The 27,950-nt window shown below is 36.1% G+C and overlaps 1 protein-coding gene across 3 annotated transcripts in view; it reads left to right on the plus strand.

Annotated features, from left to right (window-relative positions):
- Positions 1–27,683, plus strand: part of ZDHHC20 (zinc finger DHHC-type palmitoyltransferase 20) — a 70,085-nt gene extending 42,402 nt beyond the window's left edge. For 2 of the 3 annotated variants that reach the window (XM_059143678.1, XM_059143680.1), the window contains exons 6-13: positions 856–888; positions 1,498–1,618; positions 10,898–11,030; positions 14,912–15,038; positions 19,653–19,742; positions 21,159–21,274; positions 22,770–22,847; positions 24,171–27,683. In XM_059143678.1, coding sequence (XP_058999661.1) covers positions 856–888; positions 1,498–1,618; positions 10,898–11,030; positions 14,912–15,038; positions 19,653–19,742; positions 21,159–21,274; positions 22,770–22,807 — 658 coding nt within the window. In that variant the 3' untranslated portion in view covers positions 22,808–22,847; positions 24,171–27,683. The remainder of the gene's footprint in view (positions 1–855; positions 889–1,497; positions 1,619–10,897; positions 11,031–14,911; positions 15,039–19,652; positions 19,743–21,158; positions 21,275–22,769; positions 22,848–24,170) is intronic. The other variant, XM_059143679.1, reaches the window with a different exon arrangement.
- The last annotated feature ends 267 nt before the right edge of the window (positions 27,684–27,950 follow it).

The raw sequence follows: 27,950 nt of genomic DNA on the forward strand, positions 1-27,950 counted from the left end.
GGGTAGCTGAAACCAGGGGAAGCAACTATGGATAAGGAAACTGCTGTATTTGAAATGTTCTGTGTTCTAACTTCATACAAATCTAGATTACATGTATTGGTGAAGAGGTAAATTTGGAAGGCTTTTTTTTTATTATAAAAGTACAGTACTCCTTATCCAGGGAATGCAATTTTGTAAATTATGTGGAAGAAATAACCATCTATAAGCCTATCATTAATAATATTTTAACATATTTGCTCCTAAAGTTTTATTTTTATGTGTTACATGTTTTTAACATTATGTGTTTTATGTTTATGTGTTTTGTGTGGTTAAAATAGCATAGGGATTTATGTATTTCATTTTATCTTCCTCAGCTAATTTGGAAGCTGGACCTATCTAGTTTACCTAGTGCTGTGCATACTACATCATATTAAAATGTCATTTGGCGTGGTTCAAGGCATTTGGCTATGCTCAGCTGAATTGCCAGTATTAAAAATCATCTAACTATAAAAGGCCTTCTGGAAATACCAGAACTTTTCTCTAATATACTGGGTTAGCTTTTCTTTACTTTTTTTAGAGAAGGAGGCAGAGAGAGAGAGAGGCAGAAGGGAAGGGAGAGAGACCATCTTAAGCAGGCTCCACACTCAGGATGGAGCCCAAAGCGCAGCTCAGTCTTACAACCCTGAAATCGTCACCTGAACTGAAATCAAGAGTCAGATGCTTAACCCACTGAGCCACCCAGGCACCTCTGGGTTGGTTTTTCTAAGATATTATTTGTAAAGGTAAAAGTGTAAGCCAAAGAAAGAGAAAATTATCAGAAACTAGAATTAGGGGAATTTTTGTACAAGGATTTTCTTATGTTTATTTGTTTTTTAGATGTGTTCTTAAGATGGATCATCACTGTCCTTGGTATGTATAAAAAAAGAGGAAATTACATTGGGGGTGGAGAGGTGGGAAGGGGAGAATCAAGAGTAATTTATCTCAGCATTCCCAAATTTTGAGGGTCAGTTTAATCACTCGATTACTCAAGATTGATCTGGTACTATTTATATGTATATTTATGTATGTACATGTTTATATTAAATGTATTCCTTTAAATATATACTCTGATGTTATTAATCCAAGTAAGTGTATATTAAGAATTAACATTAAAATTCCAAATTCCCTCATGAATTTATTAAAAACACACATCCACAATTAAGATACTGCTCCCTACTTCCCATATGACCCATTTCTAAGTAATAATATTTTTTATCTGCCATATGTATTATTGTTTTTATTTATCATAGTTTAAAAATAACATTAAAACTTACTGTCTTAACCATTTCTAAGTGGACAGTTCAGTAGTATTAAATATGTTCATATTGTGTAACAATCTTCAGAAATTTTTCATCTTGCAGAATAAATTTCTATACCCATCACAGCCTCCCCAGCCCATGGCAAACATCATTTTGTTTTCTGTTTCTGATAGTTTGTGATTTATCTTATTTTTACAGTGTAATTTTCTTTTTCTTCTAGGGTGAATAACTGTGTGGGATTTTCTAATTACAAATTCTTCCTGCTGTTTTTATTGTATTCCTTGTTATATTGCCTTTTTGTGGCTACAACAGTTTTACAGTACTTTATAAAATTTTGGACGGTAAGTCTTTTTTCTGTCTTAAAACATATATGTAAAACTTTTTAAGATGATATATTCATAAAGAAGTCATTCATTCTTTATTATAAGTAGATGTACTTTATTTCAGGTAGAATTTATGATGGATCAGAAAGCAAATGGGATTACAATTTACCTTCATATGTTTATTTTTAAATAAATGAATATTAAATAGGATATAGTAAACTTCTTTTAGTGAGTCAAACTATTTTCAGCAATATTCTAACAATAGACCTATCAATTTTAAGGAAGTAATTGCTTTTACTTGAGTTGAAGAGACTTACTGCAGTTTTACAGTAGTAACAGTGAAATTGCAAATAGCTCAAATAACCACTAATCCGGTTCCTGCCTCTATAGATGGTAATCCTTTTTCTGTCATAAGTTGTGTTTTTTTCCACATTTTTAATTTATATCTTATAACTCTGTTTTCTTTGATTTTTATCAAATCAAAGTTTTATATTTTTAAAGCAGTGTTTTTACAGTTTCTTTTTTTTAAAGATGTTATTTATTTATTCATTGTAGAGAGAGTGTGTGCATTGCATGCACTTGAACAGGGTGGGGGTTGGAGGGGGAGGAAAGGGAGAAGCAGACTCTGTGCTGAGCACCAGCCCTACAGAAGGCTCAACCTCATGACCCTGGGACCCTAAGGTCTGACCCCAGCCAAATTCAAGAGGAAGATGCTCAACCAACTGAGCCACCCAGGCACCCCTAAAGTACTGCTTTTAAATAAATAATCAGAAAATTAGAAATCAAAGGGGCACCTGGGTGGCTCAGTTGGTTAAGTGTCTGCCTTTGGCTCAGGTCATGATCCCAAGGTCCTGGGATCATGCCCTATATCTGGCTCCCACCTCAGTGGGGAGCCTTCCTCTCCCCCTTCCTATGCTCCTCCCCCTGTGTGCTCTCTCTCGCTCTGCACTCCCTCAAATTAATAAATAAAATCTTTTAAAAATGAAAAATATAAAAGCAGTACTTTTCATTTATGATTTCTGGTTTAAGTCTATTCACTGTATATTTACACAATATTCACCCAAGTTTTCCTTGGGCATTTTAGTTGTTTTTGTTTTCACATTTAAATCTTTGATTTTGAAGAAGGCATTACTGTGGTCAGAAAGTACTTTGTATTTACTCTTCCTAACAATCCTGTTAAGAAGTTTTAAAATGTAGGTTTTATAATTGAGCTGTTCAGGTGTGGTGAAGCCTGCAGATCGTGAAGTGATTACTATTGAAAAGATAGTTTGTTGCTCACAGTTTCTGAAGGAAGGGTCATACCACGCTATGAAGGACCACACAGGGAATCACCAGACAGGGTAACCAGATTTAGGTTAGCCAGTTTGCGTAGTATCTGTGGTCCCTGGGCATAATGGTTGTCCCTGTTTTCTGTATGTATCGTTGGAGTGGTTAGGGCAAGGAAATTTTGCCTCCTAGAGTATAATAGTCAGATAGAGGAGGTGATATGGAATATGAACTCTGGATTGGTTAGTTTTTGTATGAGAGGTTTATTCCTTGCTATCACTTAAGGACTGGATAGCTGTGGAAAAGTTGGTCTCTCTCCAGTCAGCACGGCCTCAGATGCCAGAGCATCAAGAACACAGAAGATAAGGGGGACCTGGGTGGCTCAGTTAAGCATCCAAGTTTTGATTTTGGCTCAGGTCATGATCTCAGCGTTGTGAGATGTTGGACTCTGCACTGGGCATGGAGTCTCCTTAAGATTCTCTCTTTCCCTTTCCCTGGGCCTCTTCTGCCTACCCCCACTCACTCACTCACTCACTCTGTCAAAAATAAAAATAAAAAAAGAATACAAAAAATAAGAAAATATAGTTAATGCAGAAAGAGCTGTTACTACCCCAATTTCCAAAGTTGAAAACTGAGGTTAGAGAAGTTAGGAAACTAGCCAGAATTTGAACATAAATATCTCTATTTCGGGGCACCTGGGTGGCTCAGTGGGTTAAGCCTCTGCCTTCGGCTCAGGTCATGGTCTCGGGATCCTGGGATCGAGCCCCACATCAGGCTCTCTGCTCAGCAGTGAGCCTGCTTCCTCCTCTCTCTGCCTGCCTCTCTGCCTGCTTATGATCTCTCCCTCTCTCTCTCTCTCTCTGTCAAATAAATAAATAAATGATTTTGTAAAAAAAAAAAAAAAAAAAATCTCTATTTCAACATCCAACTACTTTTTACTGTAAGTTGCTATTCATAGTCATACTTGGGAATTACATAATTAAAGCCTTAAGTCATCAAGCACAATTATTTTTCTGAGAAATATTTAATACTTTTTAAGGACTTTCACTAACACATTGTTGAGTTTTTAAACTTTGGGTATTTAAAACCCAGGGTATGCTAGTACTTACAGTGCCTTTGTGTATATTAGAAGAGAGTACCCAGTTCTATGTGGTCTTAGCCCAGTGAATTTTGGGTTCTGCTCTTCCCCTAATTCTAAGTATCTTTGTTCAGTTTACAACCTACTTATCCTACTCAGTGACCCTATTTAAATGAAGAGGATTCAGTGCCAGATGAATAAAGTCTAAACTATAGAATTTCACATTTCTTTACCAGAAACTTCAGCAGTGTTTGCATATAATGATTTATTAATTAAAGAATAAATATTTTGGGGGTGGCTGCGTAGCTCTGTTGATTAAGCATCTAACTGTTGATTTCGACTCAGGTCGTGATCCTCAGGGTCATCACATTGAGCCCTGATTTGGGTTCCACACTGAGAATTTCCAGAACCTTCCTGGGATTCTCTCCCCCATTCTTTCTGCCCTTCCCCCACTCATGTGCATGCTCTTTCTGTCTCTAAAAAGAGAATAAATATTTTTAAAACTTTTTTCAGATTTATCATAATAAGGAAAGACTAATAAACTTAAATCTTTTTCTTTAGTTAACAAATATGTATTTAGTACCTACTGTGTGCCAGGCAGTGTTCAAGGCACTTTGGATATATTAGTGAACAAAACAGAGTCCTGTTTTTATAGAACTTACTTTTGAGAAGAGGATGGAATATACGCATAATAAATAAGTAAATCCTATTGTGTATTAGGAAGTAAACACTGAAAAATAGTAAAAGTAGAGCGGGGTAAGGGATGTGGCAAGTGTGTAGGGGTGAGTATGACAGGGGCAGATAGAAGTGCTAAAGAGAGTGATAAGAATAGACCTGCCTCAGTAAGACGATCAGATTTGAGCATAGGCATGAAGGAAGTTAATGGACACATGGGAGCACCTAGATAAATAAAGCAAATATTAACAGACCTAAAGGGAGAAATTGAGAGCAATACAATAATAGTAGGGACTTTAATACCCCACTTTCATCAATGGATAAATCATCCAGACAGAAAATCAATAAGGTAGTTGGTATTAAAATGACATATTAGGCCAAGTGGTCTTACTAAACATATAGAATACTCCATCCAAAGAAACAGAAAACACATATAAAACTAGAAATCAGTTACAAAAAAAGAAAACTAGAAAACTCACAAATAAGAATGATCTAAAGCAACCTAACTTCACATCTCAAGGAACTAGAAGAAGAACATACAAGCCAAAGTTAGTACAAGGAGGGAAATAACATACCAGAATGGTGGGTGCCTCGGGGGCTCAGCTGGTTGAGTCTTTGGCTCAGGTCATGATGCTGGAGTCCCAGGATCAAGCCCTGGGCTCTTTCTCAGCAGGGAAGACTGCTTCTTCCTTTGACCCTCCTCCTCCTCATGCTTTCTCTCTTGTTCTCTCTCTCTCAAATAAATAAATAAAATCTTTTAAAAAGAAAAACAAATCAGAATGGAAATAGGTAGACACTAAAGAGACAATAGAAAAGATCAGTGAAAGAGCTGGTTTTCTTAAAAAGATAAACAAAACAGTCAAACCTTTACCTAGACTCACAAGAAAGAGGACTCAAAATCAGAAATGGAAGAGAAAACATATCTAATGTCACAGAAATACAAAGGATCATAAGAGACTACTATGAACAATGATACACCAGCAAAATGGACAACTTAGCAGAAATGGATACTTTCCTAGAAAATACAACCAAGACTGAATCATGATGAAGTAGAAAATCTGAAGAGGGACGCCTGGGTGGCTCAGTTGGTTAAGCAGCTGCCTTCGGCTCAGGTCATGATCCCAGCGTCTTGGGATCGAGTCCCACATCGGGCTCCTTGCTCCGCAGGGAGCCTGCTTCTCCCTCTGCCTCTGTCTGCCATTCTGTCTGCCTGTGCTTGCTCTCTCTCTCTCTCTGATAAATAAAATCTTTAAAAAAAAAAAAAAAGAAAAAAGAAAATCTGAAGAGATTAATTGCTAGTAAGGAGATTAAATCAGTAATCAGTAGCTTCCCAATAAACAAAAGTCCAGGACCAGATGGTTTGGTAGTGAATTCTACCAAGCATACATACATACATTTATTTATTTATAAATAAAGATTTTTAATTATTTATTTGACAGAGAAAGACACAGCAAGAGAGGGAACACAAGCAGGGGGAGTGGGAGAGGGAGAAGCAAGCTTCCCACAGAGCAGGGAGCCCAATTCAGGGCTCCATCCCAGGACCCTGGGGTCATGACCTGAACTGAAAGCAGATGCTTAATGACTGAGCCAGGTGCCCCTCTACCAAACATTTAAAGAACTAATGCTAGTCCTCAAAATCTTCCAAGAAAATAGAAGAGGGAATACTTCCAAATTCATTTTATGAGGCCAGTATTACCCTGATACTAAAAATGGACAGGGCACTATAAGAAAATAAAATTATAGGCTTTATATACTTGTTGGCCAAAGATGTAAAAATATTTAAAACAATGTTAGCAAGCTGAATTCAGCAATTCATTGAAAGAATCATACACTGTGATCATGTGGGATTTATTCCAGGGATGCAGATATGGTTCTTCATCTTTAAATCAATCAGCATGACATACCACGTTAACAAAATGAAGGAAGAAATATGATCATCTCAATAGATACAGAAAAGCATTAGATAAAATTCAACATCTATTTTTGGTAAAAATTCTTAACAAAGTAGGTATGGAGGAAATATATCTCAACACAGTAAAGACCTTATATGACAATCCCACAGCTAACATCATATTCAGTGATGAAAGGCTTAAGGCTTTCCTCCTAAGATTAAGAAAAAGACCAGGATTCCCACTCTTGCTATTTATTCAACACAATATGTATTGGAAGTTCTAGCCAAAGCAATTAGACCAGAAAAAGAAAAAATTCAAGTAGGAAAAAAGTAAAGCTGACTCTATTTGTATAATATATAATATTATATTTAGAATACCCTGAAGTCTCCACCAAAAACTGTTAGAACCAAGAAACCAATTAAGAGTAGTTGCAGAGTTCAAAATCAATTGCATTTCTATACAGTAGTAACAGACTATAAGAAAAGAAATTAAAAAGATAGGTGAGAGACCTGTACACTGAGAACTATGAGAGACTAATGAAAGCAATTGAAGGCACAAATTAATGGAAAGTTAATCTGTGCTCATGGACTGGAAGAATTAACATTGTTAAATGTGAAGAATTGATATTGTTAAAATGTCCCTATGACCAAAAGTCATTTACAGAATCAGTGTAATCCCTAACAAAGTTTTTCACAGAAAAACTTGGACATTTTTCAACACAGACATTTTTCACAGAAATAGAACAAACAGTTCTAAAATTTGTGTGGAACCACAAAAAACCCCAAATAGCCAAGGCAGTCTTGAAAAAGAAGAACAAAGCTGGAAGTATCACACTTCCTGATTACAAACCGTATTACAAAGCTGTAGTAATCAGTATTGGCATGAAAACAGACACAGAGACCAATGGAACAAAAGAGGCCAGAAATAAACCGATGAATCTTTGGTCAGTTCATTTACAACAAAGGAGCCAAGAGTATACTGTGGGTAAGGGTAGTCTCTGTAATAAATAATGTTGGGAAAAATGGATAGCCACGTGCAAAAGAATGAAACTGGATCTCTATCTGACATCATAACAAGAATCAATTACAAATGGATTAAACACTTAAACATTAGCCCTGAAACCATAAATGTAGATTTTAAAAACATTAGCAGTAAGCTCCTTCACATTGGTCCTCATAATGATTTTTTTTTTAAAGATTTTATTTATTTATTTGATGGAGAGAGATCACAAGTACGCAGAGAGAGAGAGAGGGAGAAGCAGACTCCCCGCCGAGCAGAGAGCCCGATGCGGGGCTTGATCCCAGGACTCTGAGACCATGACCTGAGCCGAAGGCAGAGGCTTAACCCACTGAGCCACCCAGGCGCCCCCTGATGATGATTTTTTAGATTTAACACCAAAACCAAAATAACAAAAGCAAAAGTAAACAAGTGGGACTACATCAGTCTAAGAAGTTTCTATACAGCAAAGGAAACAATAAGCAAAACAAAAGGCAGCATACTGAATGGGAGAAGATACTTGCAAGTCATGTTTCTGATAAGAGCTTAATAGACAAAATATATAAAGAACTCCTACAACTCAGTAGCCCTCATCCCAAAAAAAGAAATTAAAAAATTGGGCAGAGGCTCTGAACAGACAGCTTTCCAAAGACATGGATGGCCAGCAGGTATACCAAAAACTGCTCAGTGTCTAATCAGGGAAATGCAGATCAAAACCACAATGAGATACCAACTCATACCTCTTAGAATGGCTGTTATCAAAAGATAAGTAGTAGTTTTGGCGAGGATGTGGAGAAAAAGGAACCCATGTACTGTTGGTGGGAATGTAGATTGGTTTAACCACTATGGAAACAGTATGAAGATTCCTCCAAAAATTAGAGCTACCATATGATCCAAGCAATTCTACTTCTGGATATTTATCCAAAGGAAATGAAATCACTAACTTGAAAAGATACGTGCATGCCCCATGTGCATTGCAACTTATTTATAATAGCCAAGATATGAAAAAAACCTAAGTGTCCCATCAGTGGATGAATGGGTGAAGAAAAGTGTGTGTGTGTGTGTGTGTGTGTGTGTACATACGTATGTGTACGTGTACACAATAGACTATTACTTGGCCATAAATACTTAGGAAATCCTGCCATTTGTGATCACATGGATGGGCCTGGAAGACATTGTACTAAGTGAAACAAGTCAGAGAAAGACAGCTGTTTTTGTCACTTATGTAGAATCTAAAAAAAATTTTTTTTTGGACTCCTAGATAACAGATTGGTGATTTGGGGGGCAGTGGGTGGGGAATGGGTAAAGTGGATGAAGGTGCTCAAAATAACATGAATAAGTTTGGGGTGTATAATGCACAATATGGTGACTATAGTTAGGTATATTTGAAAGTTGTTAAGATAGTACATCTTAAAAGATCTCATCACTAGAAAAAAATTTTTATAATTGTGGTATGGGTGTTAACTAGAGTTATTATGACTTTTGCAATTGTACATATTGTTACTTTTGCAGTGTGTACATATATTGAGTCATGTTTTACACCGGAAACTAATAGAATGTTATATGTTCAGTTGTATCTCAATTTTTTAAAAAGAGTGTGATCAGGGTAGATTTCCAAAGGTAAGATTTGAGCAGAGACTTAAAGGGAATTAGTGGACATTTGAGAGAACATTTTTGAAGAAACATCTGGAGTTTGGAGCAAAGGCCCCAAAGTAGGAGTGTCCCCTCCATGTTTGTTTAACAGCAAGGTGGCTACCTAGTGTGGCTGGAGTAGAATGAGCAAGAATGGAATTAATGAGAAGTCCAGGCAGTGGGCCTTGGAGAGTGTTGGAGGACTGTGTCTTTCGTGCCTCAGTGAAACAGGAGCAGAGGAGTAACATCGTCTTAATTGTAATGGATCACTCTGATTACAGAGCTGAAACTAGACTGCAGGTCGAGTGACACCTCTTAGAAGGCTTTTGCAGTCATAGTGAGTGAAGGTGATAAGAAGTTTTCAGAGTTTTTAGAAAGTGCTAATCAGAAGTTTTTAAATAAAAGCTATTTGCTAAAAAAATTAATTTTCTTTCCTAGATTTAAATCTCTTTAAAAAACAGAGGGAAAGTAGATTTTAAAGTGTACCTCGAATGTGCTTGAGGAGCTAAATATTCTTTATTTTTTGTTTTGTTTGTTTGTTTTAGGAGCTAAATATTCTTGTCTGTTTTCACTTTTGTGTTTTTGGAAAAAATGTTGTCAATGACCTTTAGAAAACAACATCTCAGTGTTCCTTCAAAACAAAAGATTTATAAAACTAGTGTTCAGGATAATTTTGTATAAAATTTGGTTTCTTAATACATTATCTCTATTTGTACAAGCTTTGCCGCAGGAAATCTACAGAGAGTTGTCCAAAGGTAAAATAATATTATTGCCATGCCATTCTTGTGACAATTTGTAGTAAATATGTATAATATTCATTTACTTCACAAGATGGGAAGTTAAAAGAATTGCTTGGTATGTTTCAAAGGCACTGTGGTTACTCTGGGAAAGAAGAGTAAAAAATATATGTCAGATAATCTAATGCTAAAAACCTTCATTTTATCCTGTAAACTATGTTTAAATCAAGCCAGGACCACCTCATGTTCTAGTAGAATCTGTAATTTTCCCATGTGGTTTTATTTTAAGAGCTAACACTTAAAGGCTTCCTCTTTCTCTTATTAATAGATACTAAGATTTTGCTTCTATTAAAATGAATGTGGCCATAAGAAAAGGGGTAACAACAAAGCTGTTTTCATTCACTAATACCTTGTGGTAAATGTATTTACCAAAACTGCTAATTACCCAAAAAAAAAAAAAAAAGTGTAGGAATTGAGTGAGGGTAAAAAAGGTAGGGATTGAACAGCTGAGGGCATGGGGATATATGCTGAGGTCTTCCAAATATAGAAATTAAAGAAATACACAAATTTATCACAATGAGTATCTGGTTAGCAGCATTTATAATTAAAATAAGCAAATACTTTAGCATAGATAAGGAAAACCCCTTGTATATCCTGGATATCAGGGAAAGTTATGAATATATGCATAAAGTACAAAGGAAAAAAATGAGTTAAAAATGCATCTTTTTTATTGAATATATTACTAAATTTTTTAAATGTTTAAGAGTAATTTTTTTAAATGACCCTTTCAACCTTTCATACAAGCAAGCTTCTTTGATAATGCGTTTTCTGCTTTGGGAGATGTTGCTTTTGGATTTATTATCTAAATTTATTTTATATTCTTTTTTTTTTTTTTTAATTTTATATTCTTCATATCTGGCAAGATTTTTGGTAGATTCAGCAGTCTTTAGTAAGAATCAAATAACAATATGCTTTAAGGGCTGACTGTTCTAAAGTTAATTCTTCTTTCTTCCTTCCTCAGAATGAACTCTCTGATACACGTGCAAAGTTCCACGTACTTTTCCTTTTCTTCGTGTCTACAATGTTCTTCATCAGCGTCCTATCACTTTTCAGCTACCACTGCTGGCTAGTTGGAAAAAACAGAACAACAATAGGTAAGTAGGCTAAAAGAATTCATAATTATTTAGGAAAATGACCATAAATGATTATGAAATCATGAGGACAATAGTCAGATGATAAAGAAATAGAAAATCAGGGGCGCCTGGGTGGCTCAGTGGTTTGGGCTGCTGCCTTCGGCTCGGGTCATGATCTCAGGGTCCTGGGATCGAGCCCTGCATCGGGCTCCCTGCTCCACAGGAAGCCTGCTTCCCTCTCTCTCTCTCTCTCTCTCTGCCTGCCTCTCTGCCTACTTGCAATCTCTCTCTGTCAAATAAATAAATAAAATCTTTAAAAAAATAAAAAACAACTGTAGGCCCATGTTCCTATCTGGCATCCTTCATTTGGAACTGAGTAGTAGCTGACTGCTTTAGATGGCAGCCTGCACACTTTAATTTGCCATAGTTCCAAGCCTGCTTCATTTCCTGCCTAACCCCTTAGTTATGAGAGAGGCGTACTTCATGGGAAACCTAGTGTTCTCTTTAAGCGCAGTATTCTTCTCTCTAAGCAGTATTTTTCAGTCTTTTTTGCCAGTGACTACAGTAAGAAAGGCATCATTTATATTGTGACCTAGGGGATACACATGTTTATAAAATTATATAAATAAAATAGGCATGTATTTTCAGAACATCATTAATCTCTACATATGCAATGTACTGTAATATTTTCTGTTTTAGTTCATTAAAAGGAAATGCTGGTCACACACACACACACAAATATATGTGAAAAACACCTTTTAAGGTGTTTTAACCCTTATTTTGAAAAAACTACCATGGCACACCACCTACCACCAGCTCACCTTCCACAACCCTGGCCCTACCTAGGCTGGTTCTCTACTGCTCCTTCCAGAGTTCTGTTCTTCTGTCCTTGGAGAATACTTTCTGTCATCTCCACACTTCTCCATAACTGTCACCTGCCTACCTTGAGAACATTTCCCCAGTTAAAGAGTTTCTGTATTCAAACAAATGCTATTATCCCAAACAGGCAGGCTGCGCCCTTTGATGCTCATGGCCAATCTTTATTTATTTATTTATTTATTTATTTATTTATTTATTTTTTATAAACATATATTTTTATCCCCAGGGGTACAGGTCTGTGAATCACCAGGTTTACACACTTCACAGCACTCACCAAAGCACATACCCTCCCCAATGTCCATAATCCCTCCCCCTTTTCCCAACCCCCCTCCCCCCAGCAACCCTCAGTTTGTTTTGTGAGATTAAGAGTCACTTATGGTTTGTCTCCCTCCCAATTCCATCTTGTTTCATTGATTCTTCTTCTACCCACTTAAGCACCCATGTTGCATCACCACTTCCTCATATCAGGGAGATCATATGATAGTTGTCTTTCTCTGCTTGACTTATTTCGCTAAGCATGATACGCTCTAGTTCTATCCATGTTGTCGCAAATGGCAACATTTCATTTCTTTTGATGGCTGCATAGTATTCCGTTGTGTATATATACCACATCTTGATCCATTCATCTGTTGATGGACATCTAGGTTCTTTCCATAGTTTGGCTATAGTGGACATTGCTGCTATAAACATTCGGGTGCACGTGCCCCTTTGGATCACTACATTTGTGTCTTTAGGGTAAATACCCAGTAGTGCAGTTGCTGGGTCATAGGGCAGTTCTATTTTCAACATTTTGAGGAACCTCCATGCTGTTTTCCAGAGTGGTTGCACCAGCTTGCATTCCCACCAACAGTGTAGGAGGGTTCCCCTTTCTCCGGATCCTCGCCAGCATCTGTCATTTCCTGACTTGTTGATTTTAGCCATTCTGACTGGCGTGAGGTGATATCTCATTATGGTTTTGATTTGTATTTCCCTGATGCCAAGTGATATGGAGCACTTTTTCATGTGTCTGTTGGCCATCTGGATGTCTTCTTTGCAGAAATGTCTGTTCATGTCCTCTGCCCATTTCTTGATTGGATTATTTGTTCTTCGGGTGTTGAGTTTGCTAAGTTCTTTATAGATTTTGGACACTAGTCCTTTATCTGGTATGTCATTTGCAAATATCTTCTCCCATTCTGTCGGTTGTCTTTTGATTTTGTTAACTGTTTCCTTTGCTGTGCAAAAGCTTTTGATCTTGATGAAATCCTGATAGTTCATTTTTGGCTCATAGCCAATCTTTACCATAAATTAAACACTGAATCTTTTAATCTCTTGGAACTGAAGAGCACCTGAAATTGTCAATTTGAACTTTCCATTCTCTGGCCACTCGTCATCCTTGCAGCCCTCTTTTTCTGTACTCCAACTAGATTTCATCTTTTACACTGCCTGCATTGTCCTGGTCTCATTTCTCACCTTTCCTGTCCTAGATCCTGTAACAAATGACAACTCTTTTTAGATTTTACTTATTTATTTGACAGAGAGGGATCACAAGTTGGCAGAGAGGCAGGCAGAGAGAGAGGGGGAAGCAGGCTCCCTGCTGAGCAGAGAGCTGGATGTGGGGCTCGATCCCAAGACCCTGAGATCATGACCTGAGCCGAAGGCAGAGGCTTAACCCACTGAGCCACCCAGGTGCCCTGACTTTAACAACTCTTGACAGCACTCTCACATGATACATGTCCTGGCTTTCTCCTATAATTCAGCTACTGATCCATGACCTGAGCTATTCCAGCTCTCTACTCTATCCACAAGTAGGTCAGGGGTATAGAAAGCTGAGGAAGGCAGTCTCACTCCCATAGCAACTGGTGCACCTACACATTTAAAGTGTCAGACCTTACTTGGGTCCTTTATTTGGCAGTCATGTCACGTGTTTCTGAAAAAATAAGAAGTTGTCTCAAATAATTTCTTATCTTCTCCCCTTTATAACCTTACACAGACATTTCTTCTTTCAAGCCCATCACTGTCACTCTGCCTCTAACTTCTGAGGACAAATGTCTTTTCTGGTATCTAAGGTTAATCTTTAGAATTCTTCTAGAGGATGTCTCCTTCCCTCTAGAATTTTCTTCCATCAATTTTTATCTTTTCTATATCATCGACCTTTTCCAGTTCCTCGCTCCCTGGCTTTTTATCCTTAGCTTATAAAACTTGATAAAATAAATTGTATTCTTAAGAAAAAGCCTGTTTCTTGTGAAATGTGTATTTTTCTCTAGCCCCCACTCAGCATCACTTAATAGCCAAACTTGAAATAATGGTCTTTGGTCACCATCTGCTTCTTTATCTTTTATTTTTTGTTCAAGATCATGCTCACATACTACCACCCCCACTCACACATGTATATCACAGTGTCGTTTTATTAGAATTTGTTAGATTGTGGGTTCTTTAGTAAGAATTTCATCTCATTTATCTTTGGATCTCAAACACCTGGTACTGTGCCATTAGGCACATAGTAAGAATTTCATTAAGTAATAAATGAGTGAGTTGCAAGAGCTAGCATATCTTTTTAAAAAGGTGAGATATAGTGAACACACTTCAGTAGATTTTTAGTAATATTAGATAATTGTTTTCACATTTTCATTTTATAAAGGTGATGAAATACTCAGAGGTGGTATTTTTCCCCAAATAAGTTTCAGAAATTTATCTTTTAATTATTATAATTATCTTTTTAAAATTATATTTATATAATTTTGATATCAAAAATATTAAGTGGGCACCTGGGTGGCTCAGTGGGTTAAGCCTCTGCCTTCAGCTCAGGTCATGATCCCAGGATCCTGGGATCAAGGCCCGCATCAGATTCTCTGCTCATCAGGAACCCTGCTTCCCCCCGCCCTCTCTCTGCCTGCCTCTTTGCTTGTGATCTCTCTCTCACTGTCAAATAAATTTAAAAAGTCTTTTTTAAAAAAAGATATAAAGCAAGAAAATTGCTGCTTTCCATCCTCATATAATTTTTAAGTAGATTAACTCTTTTTTTTAATATATGTACATAACAACAGAATCATTCCGCTCCGCCACATTTTCATATGGACCTGATGGAAATGGTTTTTCTCTTGGATGCAGTAAAAATTGGAGACAAGTCTTTGGTGATGAAAAAAAATACTGGCTACTTCCAATATTTTCGAGGTAATGTACAAAATGCAGGTCTCAGAAATTACAGAATCTGTGATAGTCTGTCTCTCTGGTTAAATGGCTTAAGATTCAGAGAATACAGTATATAATGACATCTTATGAGCCTTGAGAATGAAAACTCAGAACGTCTTGATTATATAAAATATTTTTCATGTTTTTTATTAAACTCTCCCAAAAAGAGTTTGGGCATATATTTGAATGGAAAATAGAAAAAAAAGGTGATCCTAAAAATAACAATCCTTTTTTTTCCTTCAAGATGAAAATAAGTTGTTTGAAACAGAGAATCATAAGACTTTATACTTATTAGCTATATCTTCAAAGATTCTATCACAATTATGTATTCTGTTGTGTCTTAAAAGAAGACCCAACACATAATGCAAAATGTAAATGAAAGTATATCCTTGAGATGATTCAGTTTCCTTTTCTCCCAAATTCCCAGCCATTATAGGCCATCTATATCCAAAGTCATTACAGGAAAGTAAAAAATATTTGAAATTCAAGTGACATATTTATAAATGTTACAGGATTTTCCCCTCTTGTTTAGCTGTATTTCCTGTATTTTTGTGTGAACATAACATTTTGCTTTCACTTTTGAAAGACATTTTTGCTTAGCATATAATTCTAGATACTGCTTCACTGTCTTCTGGGTTACATTTTTTCTCACAAGTTTGCAGTCATTCTTTTTTTACTCCATATGTAATGTGTCTTATTTTCACGCAGTGCTTTTAAGATGCGCTTTTTAGCACTAGCTTAATGCAATTTGATTATGACGTGCCTTGCTATATAGTTTTCTTTATGTTTCTTGTGCTTGGAATTGGTTGAGCTTCTTGGAACTGCAATTTTATAACTTTCATCAAATTTGGAACGTATTTTAACCATTATTTCTTTAAATACTTATTCTGTCATCCCCATCCCCCTTCCCCATTACTGTAGAGACTCCAGTTACATGTATATTAGTACACTTGAAGTTCTACCACAGATCCCTGATACACTGTCCATTTTTTTGTTCAGTCTTTTTTCTGTGTTTCATTTGATAGATCCGATTGTTGTACATTTAAGCGTATCAGTCTCTTTTTTTTTTTTTTAAGATTTATTTATTTATTTGACAGAGAGAGATCACAAGTAGGCAGAGAAGCAGGCAGAGAAAGAGGCAGAAGCAGGCTCCTGCTGAGCACAGAGCCAGACGTGGGGCTCGATCCCAGGACCCTGGGATCATGACCTGAGCCGAAAGCAGAGGCTTTAACCCACTGAGCCACCCAGGCGCCCCTAAGCGCATCAGTCTCTTTTGTGTACTTTATCATCTCCTATATTACAAGGTTTTTCCGCACTGACTAGATAGACCACAGACTAGTATTAGTATTTTCTAAAATTATTTTCTCTAAACCAAGATTTCAATATTGACTGGTTTGGCTTTGGTTTTTTTCCTCTTTCTTTAAAGATGTTGTTCCATTGGGTGCCTGAGTGGCTCAGTGGGTTAAGCCGCTGCCTTCGGCTCAGGTCATGATCTCAGGGTCCTGGGATTGAGTCCTGCATCGGGCTCTCTGCTCAGCGGGAGCCTGCTTCCTCCTCTCTCTCTCTCTGCCTGCCTCTCTGCCTACTTGTGATCTGTCAAATAAATAAATAAAATCTCTAAAAAAAAGATGTTCCATTAACTTCTGGCTTGCATTGTTTTTTGTTTTTTGTTTTTATTTTTTTATTTTTTATAAACATTTATTTTTATCCCCAGGGGTACAGGTCTGTGAATCGCCAGGTTTGCACACTTCACAGCACTCACCAAAGCACATTGGCTTGCATTGTTTTTGACAAGACTCAGCCTCACTCTTATCTGTATTCCAGTGTTTGTAAATTAATATGTTTTGTTTTGTTTTGTTTTTGCCCTTTGGCTACTTTTAAGATTTTATCTTTATCACCAATATTAAGCCATTAGATAATGATGGTTTTGGGTATGGTTTCTTTGTGTTTATCCTCTCTGGAGTTCATTAGGCTTCTTGGATCTGTGAATTTATAGTTTTCATCACATTTGAATAGCTTTCATGCTCTCCCTCCACTGGTTTTTGGGGCATTCTTAAATATACATTTGTTTAACTGCTTGATTGTGATCCACAGGTCATTGATGTTCTTTGCTCCCCAGGCCCCATCCTTCTTCTCTGTCTGCTAAGTTTGGATAGTTTCTGTTGCTATGTCTGTAAGTTCACTGACCCTTTCTTTTATGATGTCTGCTCTGCTGTTAAGCTCATCCAGTGAATTTTCATTTCAGATCTTGTATTTTTTAACTCTAGAAGTTCAATTTGGTTCTTTTTTATATCTTACATTTCTCTTCTCATATCCATTTTTTTCCGGTTAGTTCACAGACATATTTACAGTCACTATGTTAAAGTATTTGCTGGGGCGCCTGTGTGGTTCAGTGGGTTAAAGCCTCTCTGCATTTGGCTCAGGTCATGATCTCAGGGTCCTGGGATCGACCCCCACATCAGGCTCTCTGTTCAGCAGGGAGACTGCTTCCCTTCCTCTCTCTCTGCCTGCCTCTCTGCGTACTTGTGATCTCTATCTGTCAAATAAATAAATAAAATCTTAAAAAAAACTTTTTAAAAAGGTATTTGCTTCAAATTTTCATAGTCAATTCTAATTCTTTTCTATTACCTATTTTTTTCTTAGTTGTGAACCACATTTTCCTGCTACTTTTCATACAAGTAATTTTTTTAAAAGATTTTATTTATTTATTTGACAGAGATCACAAGTAGGCAGAGAGAGAGGAAGGGAAGCAGGCTCCCTGCTGAGCAGAGAGCCCGATGTGGGGCTCAATCCCAGGACCCTAGGATCATGACCTGAGCCGAAGGCAGCAGCTTTAACCCACTGAGTCACCCAGGCGCCTCCATACAAGTAATTTTTTATTATATGGTAGACATTTTAAATTCTGTGTATTAAATTTTGCTCTCTTGGCATCTGGGTGGCTCAGTTCTTAAGTGTCTGCCTTCAGCTCAGGTGATGGTCCCAGGGTCCTTGGATTGAGCCCCATATCAGGCATGCTGCTCAGCAGGGAGCCTCCTTCTCCCTGTCCAGATCCCCTGTGCTTATATTCCCTCTCTCGTTATCTCGCTCTGTTATAAATAAATTTTAAAAATAAATAAATAAATAAATTTTGCTCCTTCCCTTTGGGAGTTACTTGTGTTTTAGCTTGGTCCTTTTGAGACTGTTTTAAGCCTAGATTCACATGTGTAGCTTAGCATTCATCAAAATACTCTACTAAAATGCTGTGCACTTGTTGTGGCCCTTTCTTTGCATATCTCCCTCTTCCTCAGCTCTGTCTAGTAGATTCAAGCTGCCACAACTTCCTGAAACACCCATCTCTGTCACCTCAGTTGATTGAGACTACCTTACTCTACTTTTTTCTCCTACTGGTGCTCAAGTCCTGGCAGAAACCTGGGACTCAGTTGGTTTCTCTTTTTTCAGAGACCACAGTTCTGTGTTGTTTGTTTGGAAAACAGTTATTGTTTATACTGTTCGGTTTTCTGGTTTTTCATGACAGAAGGTCCCATTTATCAGTTAATCCATCTTGCTGGAGATGAAAGTCCCTATTATACATAATTTTAAAATGTGAAATTAAGATATGTCCGTACTTTTTTTAGATTGTAAACTTCTTGAGGGCAGAGGTTTTCTTCTCTTTTGTTCACTGCTATATCCCTAGTCCTGATAATAGTACCCAGGGCATCATAGGCATTTAGTAAAATATTTGTCAAATGAAAAAATATTTGGAACTTACATCTTGCATTTCAGTTTGAGCTTCTTTGGTGTCTTAAATGATTGTGATGAGTAGGTCAGTTACCCAAATATTTGATTACTGGTGTTTGAGATATCATAATCTTAATAGAGAATCATAATCTTAATAAGCATTATAATGTCAATTACCCAAATATTTAATTAGCCAACTTCCCAGATATTTAAATGGCTGTGTTTGAGGTATCATAATTTTTTTTTTTAAGAGTTTTATTTATTCATTTGAGAGAGAGAGAGCAAATGAGAAAGGACAGGCAGGGACTATGGCAGAGGAAGAGTTGGAGAAGCAGTCTCCCTGATGAGCAGGGAACCCGATGTAGGGCTCAATCCCAGGACCCTGGGACCATGATATGAGCCAAAGGCAGCTGCTTAATTGACTGAGCCACTCAGGTGCACCAGGCATTATAATCTTAATAGTCATGAAAGATATATTTTTTTAAGATTTTATTTATTTATTTATTTGACAGAGATCACAAATAGGCAGAGAGGCAGGCAGAGAGAGAGGAGGAAGCAGGCTCCCCGCTGAGCAGATCGGGGCTCGATCCCAGGACCCCGGGACCACGACCCAAGCTGAAAGCAGAGGCTTTAACCCACTGAGCCATCCAGGCGCCCCGAAATATATTTTTTTAAATATATGTAAATTATAAGAGAAGACAGCTTATTTCTTCAGTGAGGCTAGTAACCCTAGAGAATTTTAAGAATTATTCTCTGAAATGACAGATTATGATAATTTCTTTATACTATGTTTTTGAAGAAGAATGGTTGTTGAATTTGATCACCTTGATTTAAGTTAATATGATTTAAATTTATTATTGATATTTCTTCATTTTGCAGCTTGGGTGATGGTTGCAGTTTTCCAACTCGCCTTGTGGGGATGGATCCAGAACAAGCTTCTGTTACAAATCAAAATGAATATCCTAGAAGGTGTGCTTCTTATCATTAAGTTTTTCATTATTCATCATAAAACAAACTGTGTGTATGTGCCATACATACATATCTGGTAAATACAGTAGTAATTCGTAAGTCAACTTAGATAAGGAAAGAGAAATTCTAGTAAAATTTTTTTTAACTGAGAGCTAATATGTGTGGGTACCTAATATGCTTAGTATAACCATACTTATTATCTTCCAAACCAGAACACTTGGAGAATAAGAAAGAGAATGCTTGCTTTTTAATAGTCGAACAAGGACAAATACATGTAACTGGAAATGTCTGGGCAAGCCAGGAAACACGGCTATCCTAACTATGCTACATCTTTCTAGAAACTAAGACATTCTTTCAAGATACAATTCTTGGTTTATATCAGCTATATTTTTTCAAAGAAATTAGTCATACTATCTACCATTATATCTTGATAAACAAATTTAAACCGCAGTGTAAAAATAATAGGGAGGATTTTAAAAATATTAATGTAAAATTTTTTCTCATTCATTCATCTTAGAGGATACTTTTTCAGTATTTGCATGGTAAGCAAACCAATTCAAAAATTCAAAGAAATTTTAATTTTAAATGAAATTTTAAAGAAGTCAAAAAGATAAAAGTGAAATAGTCAAAATTTATTTAGGACAGAAATAAATTGTGGGGGAGGAGGGGTTATAAATTCCAAGACAGTCTATTAGTATCAGAACATAGACCTTCAAACCTACAGTCTTAGGACCTTAAAACTCTTAACATTTATTGTGCATCTGAACAAGTCACTTAAACTGTGTGAGACTCGGTTTCACTCGGTTTCCAGCTCTATAAAATGAGGATAACCATGCCTACCTCCAAGGGTTATTGTGTTGACATAATGTGTTTAAAGCACTTAGCACAGTATCTGACCCATAGTAAGTACACAGGAAATACTAGTTCCCTTTTCCTTCTTCTGCTCCTCCATTCCTTCCCTCCCTGGATCTCTTAGCAAGAAAAGTAAGTCTACGCTAAATCACTAAATCATTTTTTCCCCTTAGATCTAAACTGCAGAGGTAGAAAGCAGAAAACTTGGGAAATGACAGGTAATTTTTTTGTCCTGGCCACAGATATAGATCCTCACCTTGTGCTACCTTACAGCTCTTGATTAACATATTTTAAAAAAGTTTCACACCGGCCTCTGAAGCTTTTTTCTTTTGTCTAATTGTTTTCATTGGCACTGCTGGAATGTAGATTCTTGGGTTTAGAGAGCCATTCAGTTGGGGGTTGGGGGCATATTTTTTTTTTGAAGATAGAGTTTTTTTAGAGTGCTGAGATCTCATGAGTTGCCCTCACATATTTAGGAAAAGGAATACTAATTTGCTGCTTATTAATTAAGTATCCTTGATTGAGCATTAAACTGTTTACTAAATTATTTCTTCCTTTTTTCAGTATTGGCTCAAATCAACCCTTTCCTATCAAACCACTTAGTGAATCAAAAAACCGATTGTTGGACAGTGAATCTCAATGGATAGAGAATGGATCTGAAGAAGGCACTGTCAGATCAGGTAATACTTGTCATTTGAAAACTGTTTTTTCTGGTTAAAATGAAGATCAACCAGGGGCGCCTGGGTGACTCAGTGGGTAAAGCTGCTGCTTTCGGCTCAGGTCATGATCTCAGGGTCCTGGGATCAAGTCCCGCATCGGGCTCTCTGCTCGGCAGGAAGCCTGCTTCCCTCTCTCTCTCTGCCTGCCTCTCCATCTACTTGTGATTTCTCTCTGTCAAATAAATACATAAAATCTTTAAAAAAAAAAAAAAAAAAAGAAGATCAACCAGATTTAACAAGTATGTAAAAATCAAAACAGCATATTTTAAAATACTAAGATATGGGGCACCTGTGTGGCTTAGTGGGATAAAGCCTCTGCTTTCAGCTCAGGTCATGATCCCAGGGTCCTAGGACCGAGCCCCACATCAGGCTCTCTGCTCAGCGGGGAGCCTGCTTCCTCCTCTCTCTCTGCCTGCCTCTCTGCCTACTTATAATCTCCTGTCTGTCAAATAAATAAATTAAATCTTTAAAAAAATAATAAGATATGTGACAGTTTTTAAGAAAATACCTTACAAAAGGGGTATCAGTGTTTATTGGTACCTTTTATGGAGAAGGAGGTTTGAATCAGGAAGTATAGTGGCTCTTGCTGTGTTTTGTTCTGTTGAGAGTTGGGATTTTCTTTTGTTACCCAGCCGCATACTTCTTTACCTCAGATATAGAAAGTTCTTTTGGCATTCTCTCTTCTGAATAACATTTGAACAAGATTAATCTTTAGTGTCTTAACTTTTACTTTTTTTAAAATAATTTTTGAAATGTATTGTAGTCTTTGCTGCTTCAATATAAAAAGAGTGTACCAAATATATTTTAACCTTTTCTTGATGACTCAATCTTTTCATGAATGAATTGTGGATGCATTGTAGAACAGTTGATAAGTCAGAGATGGTCTTTCAGACCAGATTGTGTTTATAACATAGCCTGGCCACCTAGCAAGCATTATAGCCTAAAATATATGCATGGTGGTTTTCAACAGTACTAATAATAACATTGTCATCATCTTGTACTGAGGGAAAATGTTTGGACATTCTGATCATTTGGTGCCAACTTGAGGAAATACTTTAAAACTTACTGTGGGAATTTCTGATTTTTTTTTTTCTTTTTTTGGCTTTTAGCAGCACTTAAATTATTCTCTTGAATTGGTATCATTAGAATCTTCGTTAGGATCATTAGAACCTTTGTAGGTCAAGGGAAAAATTCATTTCATGGGCCTTGTAATTATTGCTGCTGAACATCTTTAAAAGCCAATGGACATTTTTACAAATATAAGCATAAAACCAGACTTTCAGCTTTTAGCACTGCTTTACTTCTGGGTTCTCCAAGAGGATAAATGCTTGACACCATAAACCTATTTAGTGCTTACATAAAAGTTGCTTTTACTGTAATCTTCAACTTTACCAATTAGCCAGAAACTTAATACTTCTCTTTTTTTGTCCTGTCATATATAATTATGTGCTTACAGGGACAAATAACCATGTTACAGTGGCAATAGAAAATTGAGTACCACTTGTTCATAACTAACCATTTGAATAAGAGCAAGGTAAGACAGTATAAAGGTAATTTTCCTTGAACAAATGCAGTTATTTGCATATTTTGTAATCTCAGAACAATTCACAGATCATTTTTTTTTTACTCTTTTAATTATATCAGCAAAATTAGGTAATTCAGAAGAGATTGGAACGTAATAGCTGCTTAAATCCCATTTTTCTAACCACTCCTGGTGCAGTCTTTGTAAATATGTATTGGTAGATCAATGAGGAAACCAAAAGCCGATTTGGGTTGATATGTGGACAACTATGTAGACAACTAATCTTTTCAGTAAACAGTGTCTTGTTAATTAGTTTAAAAAAGAAGAGTGATTAATTGGGCTGCAGAAAAGACTGAAGAGGTTTACCTATAGGACTTGTTTGGAAAAGACACAACGAAAGATAAGTTTACTGGACCCAGCCACACTGATGAGCTGTTCTCAATCTGGGTAGCCCTGAGACAATAACCAGAGGAAATTAATTTAAATAGCAATCAAGGACATTCCAGACAGATTAAACATAAACTGTAGTATCTGCAGTAAGAGTAATGTAACTGAGTTGAATTCTGAGGGATGTAGTGAATTCTCTGTCTCTTCTGATGCTTAGCTCAGTGACTCAGTAGCATTTTAGGCAGCTATTAGATTTTTTGAAATCTTCTTTATAATGTGTATCGGTTACCTTTTGTTCCATAACAAATTACCACAATCTTAGCAACTTAAGACAACATCCAACTATTACCTCAGTTTCTCTGTGTTAGGAGTTCATTTTTATCAAAGAGCCCATGTCCAAAGTAACAGCCAGAGGCTAAAACCTAGACTGAATCAGAACTCTCAGTGGGGGCTTGTGTCAGGCTGGACTCTGAAGATGAGTGGTGATTTATCATGTGGTGTTCATGCCAGTCAAAACTGTGGCTGCGGTATAGCCTTGGTTCTAGAATTCTCCATGCAATATAGCCCTAGTCCTAGGGTAATGTCTGATGGATGCTCCACAACCTGTAAGTGTTGCTGTGGGTAATTCCCCATATCCTACAGCAGTCTTACAAAGAGGTAAATAAGGTATCTCCTCAGCTCATGTCCAAGTTAACATTAAGGGATAACTGTAAGAATTTACCTCTTTTAAAATGCTCTCTTGATTGCTTCAGAGGAAGAAAGAGATATCACTCACTCTTCATAAAAATCTTCGTTATTATTACAATATTAGTAGCTTTAAAATATTTATTCCATCTCATCATGTTAGCAGCTTTGTACCTTAGTGCACAGAACTATTTAATATACCTTTATTTTCAGAAATATAAAATCAAATTTTAACCAATAACTCAACTGTTTCTGGTTTTATAGGTTTATAAAAACATACTATGGACTGATATTTTCAGTTTTATTTGCAAGAAAATGATCAATGGAATGAAATAACTGAAGTATAAGAGAAGATATATTTTTTAAAAAGGAAGCCTTTGTACAGATCGCCGGATCCACAGAAGCACTACCCCAGCGCAGAAAGATGCCTTAATCTTAAATACACCCTTACTGCTACAAAAGTGACTTAATTTTACTCTGGAAATAACACCCACCTGTTATGAGATGCTACACTATGAGCTATCAAGTCACATGTTAACAGAGTATATGTATTTTTTTGACATCTGAGTTACATAATTAAGAGTTGTTTCTTTGTATTCATATAAAGTTTCACTCTTGAAACACAAGCTGAAAAGTTATCTTAAGTACATGTAGGGCAGTATAGTGGCTGAAGGTGAATAATAATATCTATTTACTGTTGCTTATACTGTGTAAGGAAAAGAAAATAACTTTTTTTATTGGGTGTTGCTGATTTATAATTACTGTTTTATACTTTTCAACATTTATAATAAAGTTTTTTATTGTTGGCTATAAGATAACACTCAGAAAGATTCAGATATCTAAATATAATTATTTAAAACGTGGAGCACATTTGTATGATTCATTGATGGCTTAGTTCTAAGCATTAATATAACCATGTAATGTAGTGTTGTGCCCGAGGCTTAAAGGAAACTTGGCAGTATAGGAAACATTTTTGGTTCTCGCTGCATTTAAATTACTTTTCTGTTGAACTTTAATGGGTATTTTTTTGGTCAGGGAGTCACAAAGGCACATGTGCTATAGAAATATTGGACACAGAATAGTGGCAGTGGCTAGAAGAAAAGTAAAGAGGAAGATAGGCAGGTATTGTAAGCTGTTAAAAATTATTTATGGCTCCAAGGTATTGGCCCCAACATGCTATTGACTTTCAAATGACAATTTAGGTGATTACTAGAAATTACTTTGAAACTTTTTACAGTATTCCAGTAACAGCTTAAACAGTGACTGAAAGGCAGTTTGAACTAGGGTAAAACTGCTTAATGGAAAGAAATTCTAACCTCATCAGTCATTTAAGACTTCCAGTCTGAGCAGTGGATTCCACTCTTAACACACAAAATTTTAAATCTGACTTTCTAAACACCAGCCCCTTTCTGCCTGGTAGACCTAGATCTCCTTTTTCTTTTGAAATGTTATCTAAGTGACAGGAATTGTTGCATTAATTTTAAAGGCAAATGCTGTATTCTATAAAGGAGAAGCCAGGTAGAAATATTACTCCTCACATATCCTGTTTGGTCAAATATACACAAACTAAAATGATTGATTGCTTCCAACATCGGGTAGAGATAAATCTTAACCAGCATCTATAAATATCAACCGTTACAATTTCCCTATCTGTAAAATGGAATTGGGGGGAAAGCATGTTATGCATGAGTTGGACTAGATGACCTCTCACATTCTTTGATTCCTAATTTTGGAAAATTAACCTTACATTTCATTCATCCAACAAATATTTTTGGAGTATCTTCTGTATGCCAAACATATGCTAGGGATAGTGCTATGATTTCCTAATGTAGCATATATTTTATACTCAGCTATTCCAGGTATTAGTTCAGAGGATTTGTCTAATTCTGTTGGCCGTACTAATACTAGATTTTAAAAGGAAGTTATGTGGGGATTTTTTTCCTTTTGAACCAAAGGAATGAGTTAGCTTTGAAAATATAGTTTGGAATACTATTATTATGATTCTTCTATCTTTATTTCAACTTTGTCGTCCCAATAATCTTGACTCTAGAACTGAGAGTTAAGGGATAACAAAACATCACTTCATTTTGGCATTTTGTGTATTATAAGGAAATTGTGAATGTTTAAACCTACTTGACTACTTTCAGAATTATTCTCCTGGTACTTTTTGTGAGCATTTTTACATTTAGATCAAAGGATTTTCATGCATTTCCATGATTAACAATTGAGGAAACATAAATTTCCCCTTTAACCTATCCAGGCACTTTTGTGGGGGTGTATCTTTCTCTTTTAAGTTGTGTTTCACCATCATCTTTAATAGCACAGCAAACACCTTTTCAGAAATTTTCACTTGAAGCCTTTTGCTTAAGTCACCTTTGCTTTAATTTATAGCCAACATTTTGCCACATTCTAAATATTTGGCTGATTTATTCATACATATTACTGGTCATTCAGCAAGGGCCTACAAGCTGCATGGGAGTCAGGGCAAGGCTGCCTCTTTGGTGTTTGAACTGATATTGATTTGTTCTATCAACTCTTTGGGGGGGGGAATGGTCAAAATGAAAGCCTTCAAAATGTATTAGTGCTATCTTTGGTCCATCAAACACTTGAATAGTTGTGGTATGATATTTAAGGAAAATAAAGTTGAATTTCAGGTCTTGCCATTGCCATTAAAGACAAAATCGACAGGAGTCTTGGTTTTACCTGGGTTGAGATTTACTTGCATATTCAGTACCTGGGGCATCTGACCAATATCACTTTGCCAAACCAAAGAGCAGCTGCAGTACAGTAGTTATTAAACATAAACATGTTTACAGAGTTTAATTCCATCTTTACATGTGGATGATTTTTAAAAACCTTTTTACCATATTAAATGGTTTTGATCCAATGTGTCATAGGTGAATTTAATTGTAAGGTTAGTTTAAATCAAATATGCAGTGTTTACTTGAATTTTAATTCCTTTAGAAGATTTTGACTATGTTTACAGGATTGTTCAAGTTAAAGATTATCAGACACATGAGATGTCCATTCAGTAATCTTTAAAGCAAATGTGTAGTAAGGGCTTAGTGTTAGGATCTGTGTATTTGGGGCACTGAATAGACAGTGACTTACAAATATGTTTTGCTTATGTTTTGTCCTAGGACTAGCACTGCTATCAATGGAAACTATTTTTCAAATAACTAATCTGTTATTAAGAAATTATCATATTTTTGCATTTCAGCCAAAATAAAGAACCATATCTGATAATTTCTAAGACATAGATAATATGTAAGCCTGAAATCCATGTGTTTCTTATGATCTGAACTGTATTTTCCAATATAAATTAAAAATGCAATATAGATTCAGAAAGGTCCATATTTTTCTAATGACTTCACTCTATATTATTTTGTTGAGTTGCATAAAGGCAAGGAATCGTATTTGTATTAAAAGATTAAGAAAGCTATTACTCAAGGTTATTATATTTGTACATGACTGCAGATGAGGCTATGCCCATTTAAAAGAAAAGATGGACACTATTTTAAATTAATCTTTAATATGTTTTTATAGAAACAAATTTGAAATACAGTTTATTTTGGTTGTCTTTACTTATCAAGTACTGTAAGTCCTGTATTTGTTTCTAATAAGTATAATCCTGGACCATGACTTAATGTTAACTCTTTGCCTTTTGGATGGCCTAATCTACATTAACATGAAGGCTGAACATTTTTTAACTTTTTTTTCAAAAATCATAATAATGATTTACTTTATTAATAAACAAAATAAAGTCCTGAAAGAACAGGTTTGTTGTTGTTGTTGCTGTTGTTGTTGTTATAAAGTGGTATTTACCAAATGAGAGAATAACTATTATTTTGGTCATGTTGCAAATTTGGTAAAGTAGTGTTTAGAGAATTAGCTAATAATTTGGGAGTAACCACATCTAAGACAGGTACTATTTGAGTGCAGCGATGTTTTAGTTTACATAGGCGAGGTATAGATTGCTTTATTCAAAAGATTTTAAATTTGCTTTTACTGAACATAAGTTGATTTTCAATTCAAAAGTCACTT

The sequence above is a fragment of the Mustela lutreola genome, chromosome 13 (assembly GCF_030435805.1).
Source record: "Mustela lutreola isolate mMusLut2 chromosome 13, mMusLut2.pri, whole genome shotgun sequence".
Classification (NCBI taxonomy): domain Eukaryota; kingdom Metazoa; phylum Chordata; class Mammalia; order Carnivora; family Mustelidae; genus Mustela; species Mustela lutreola.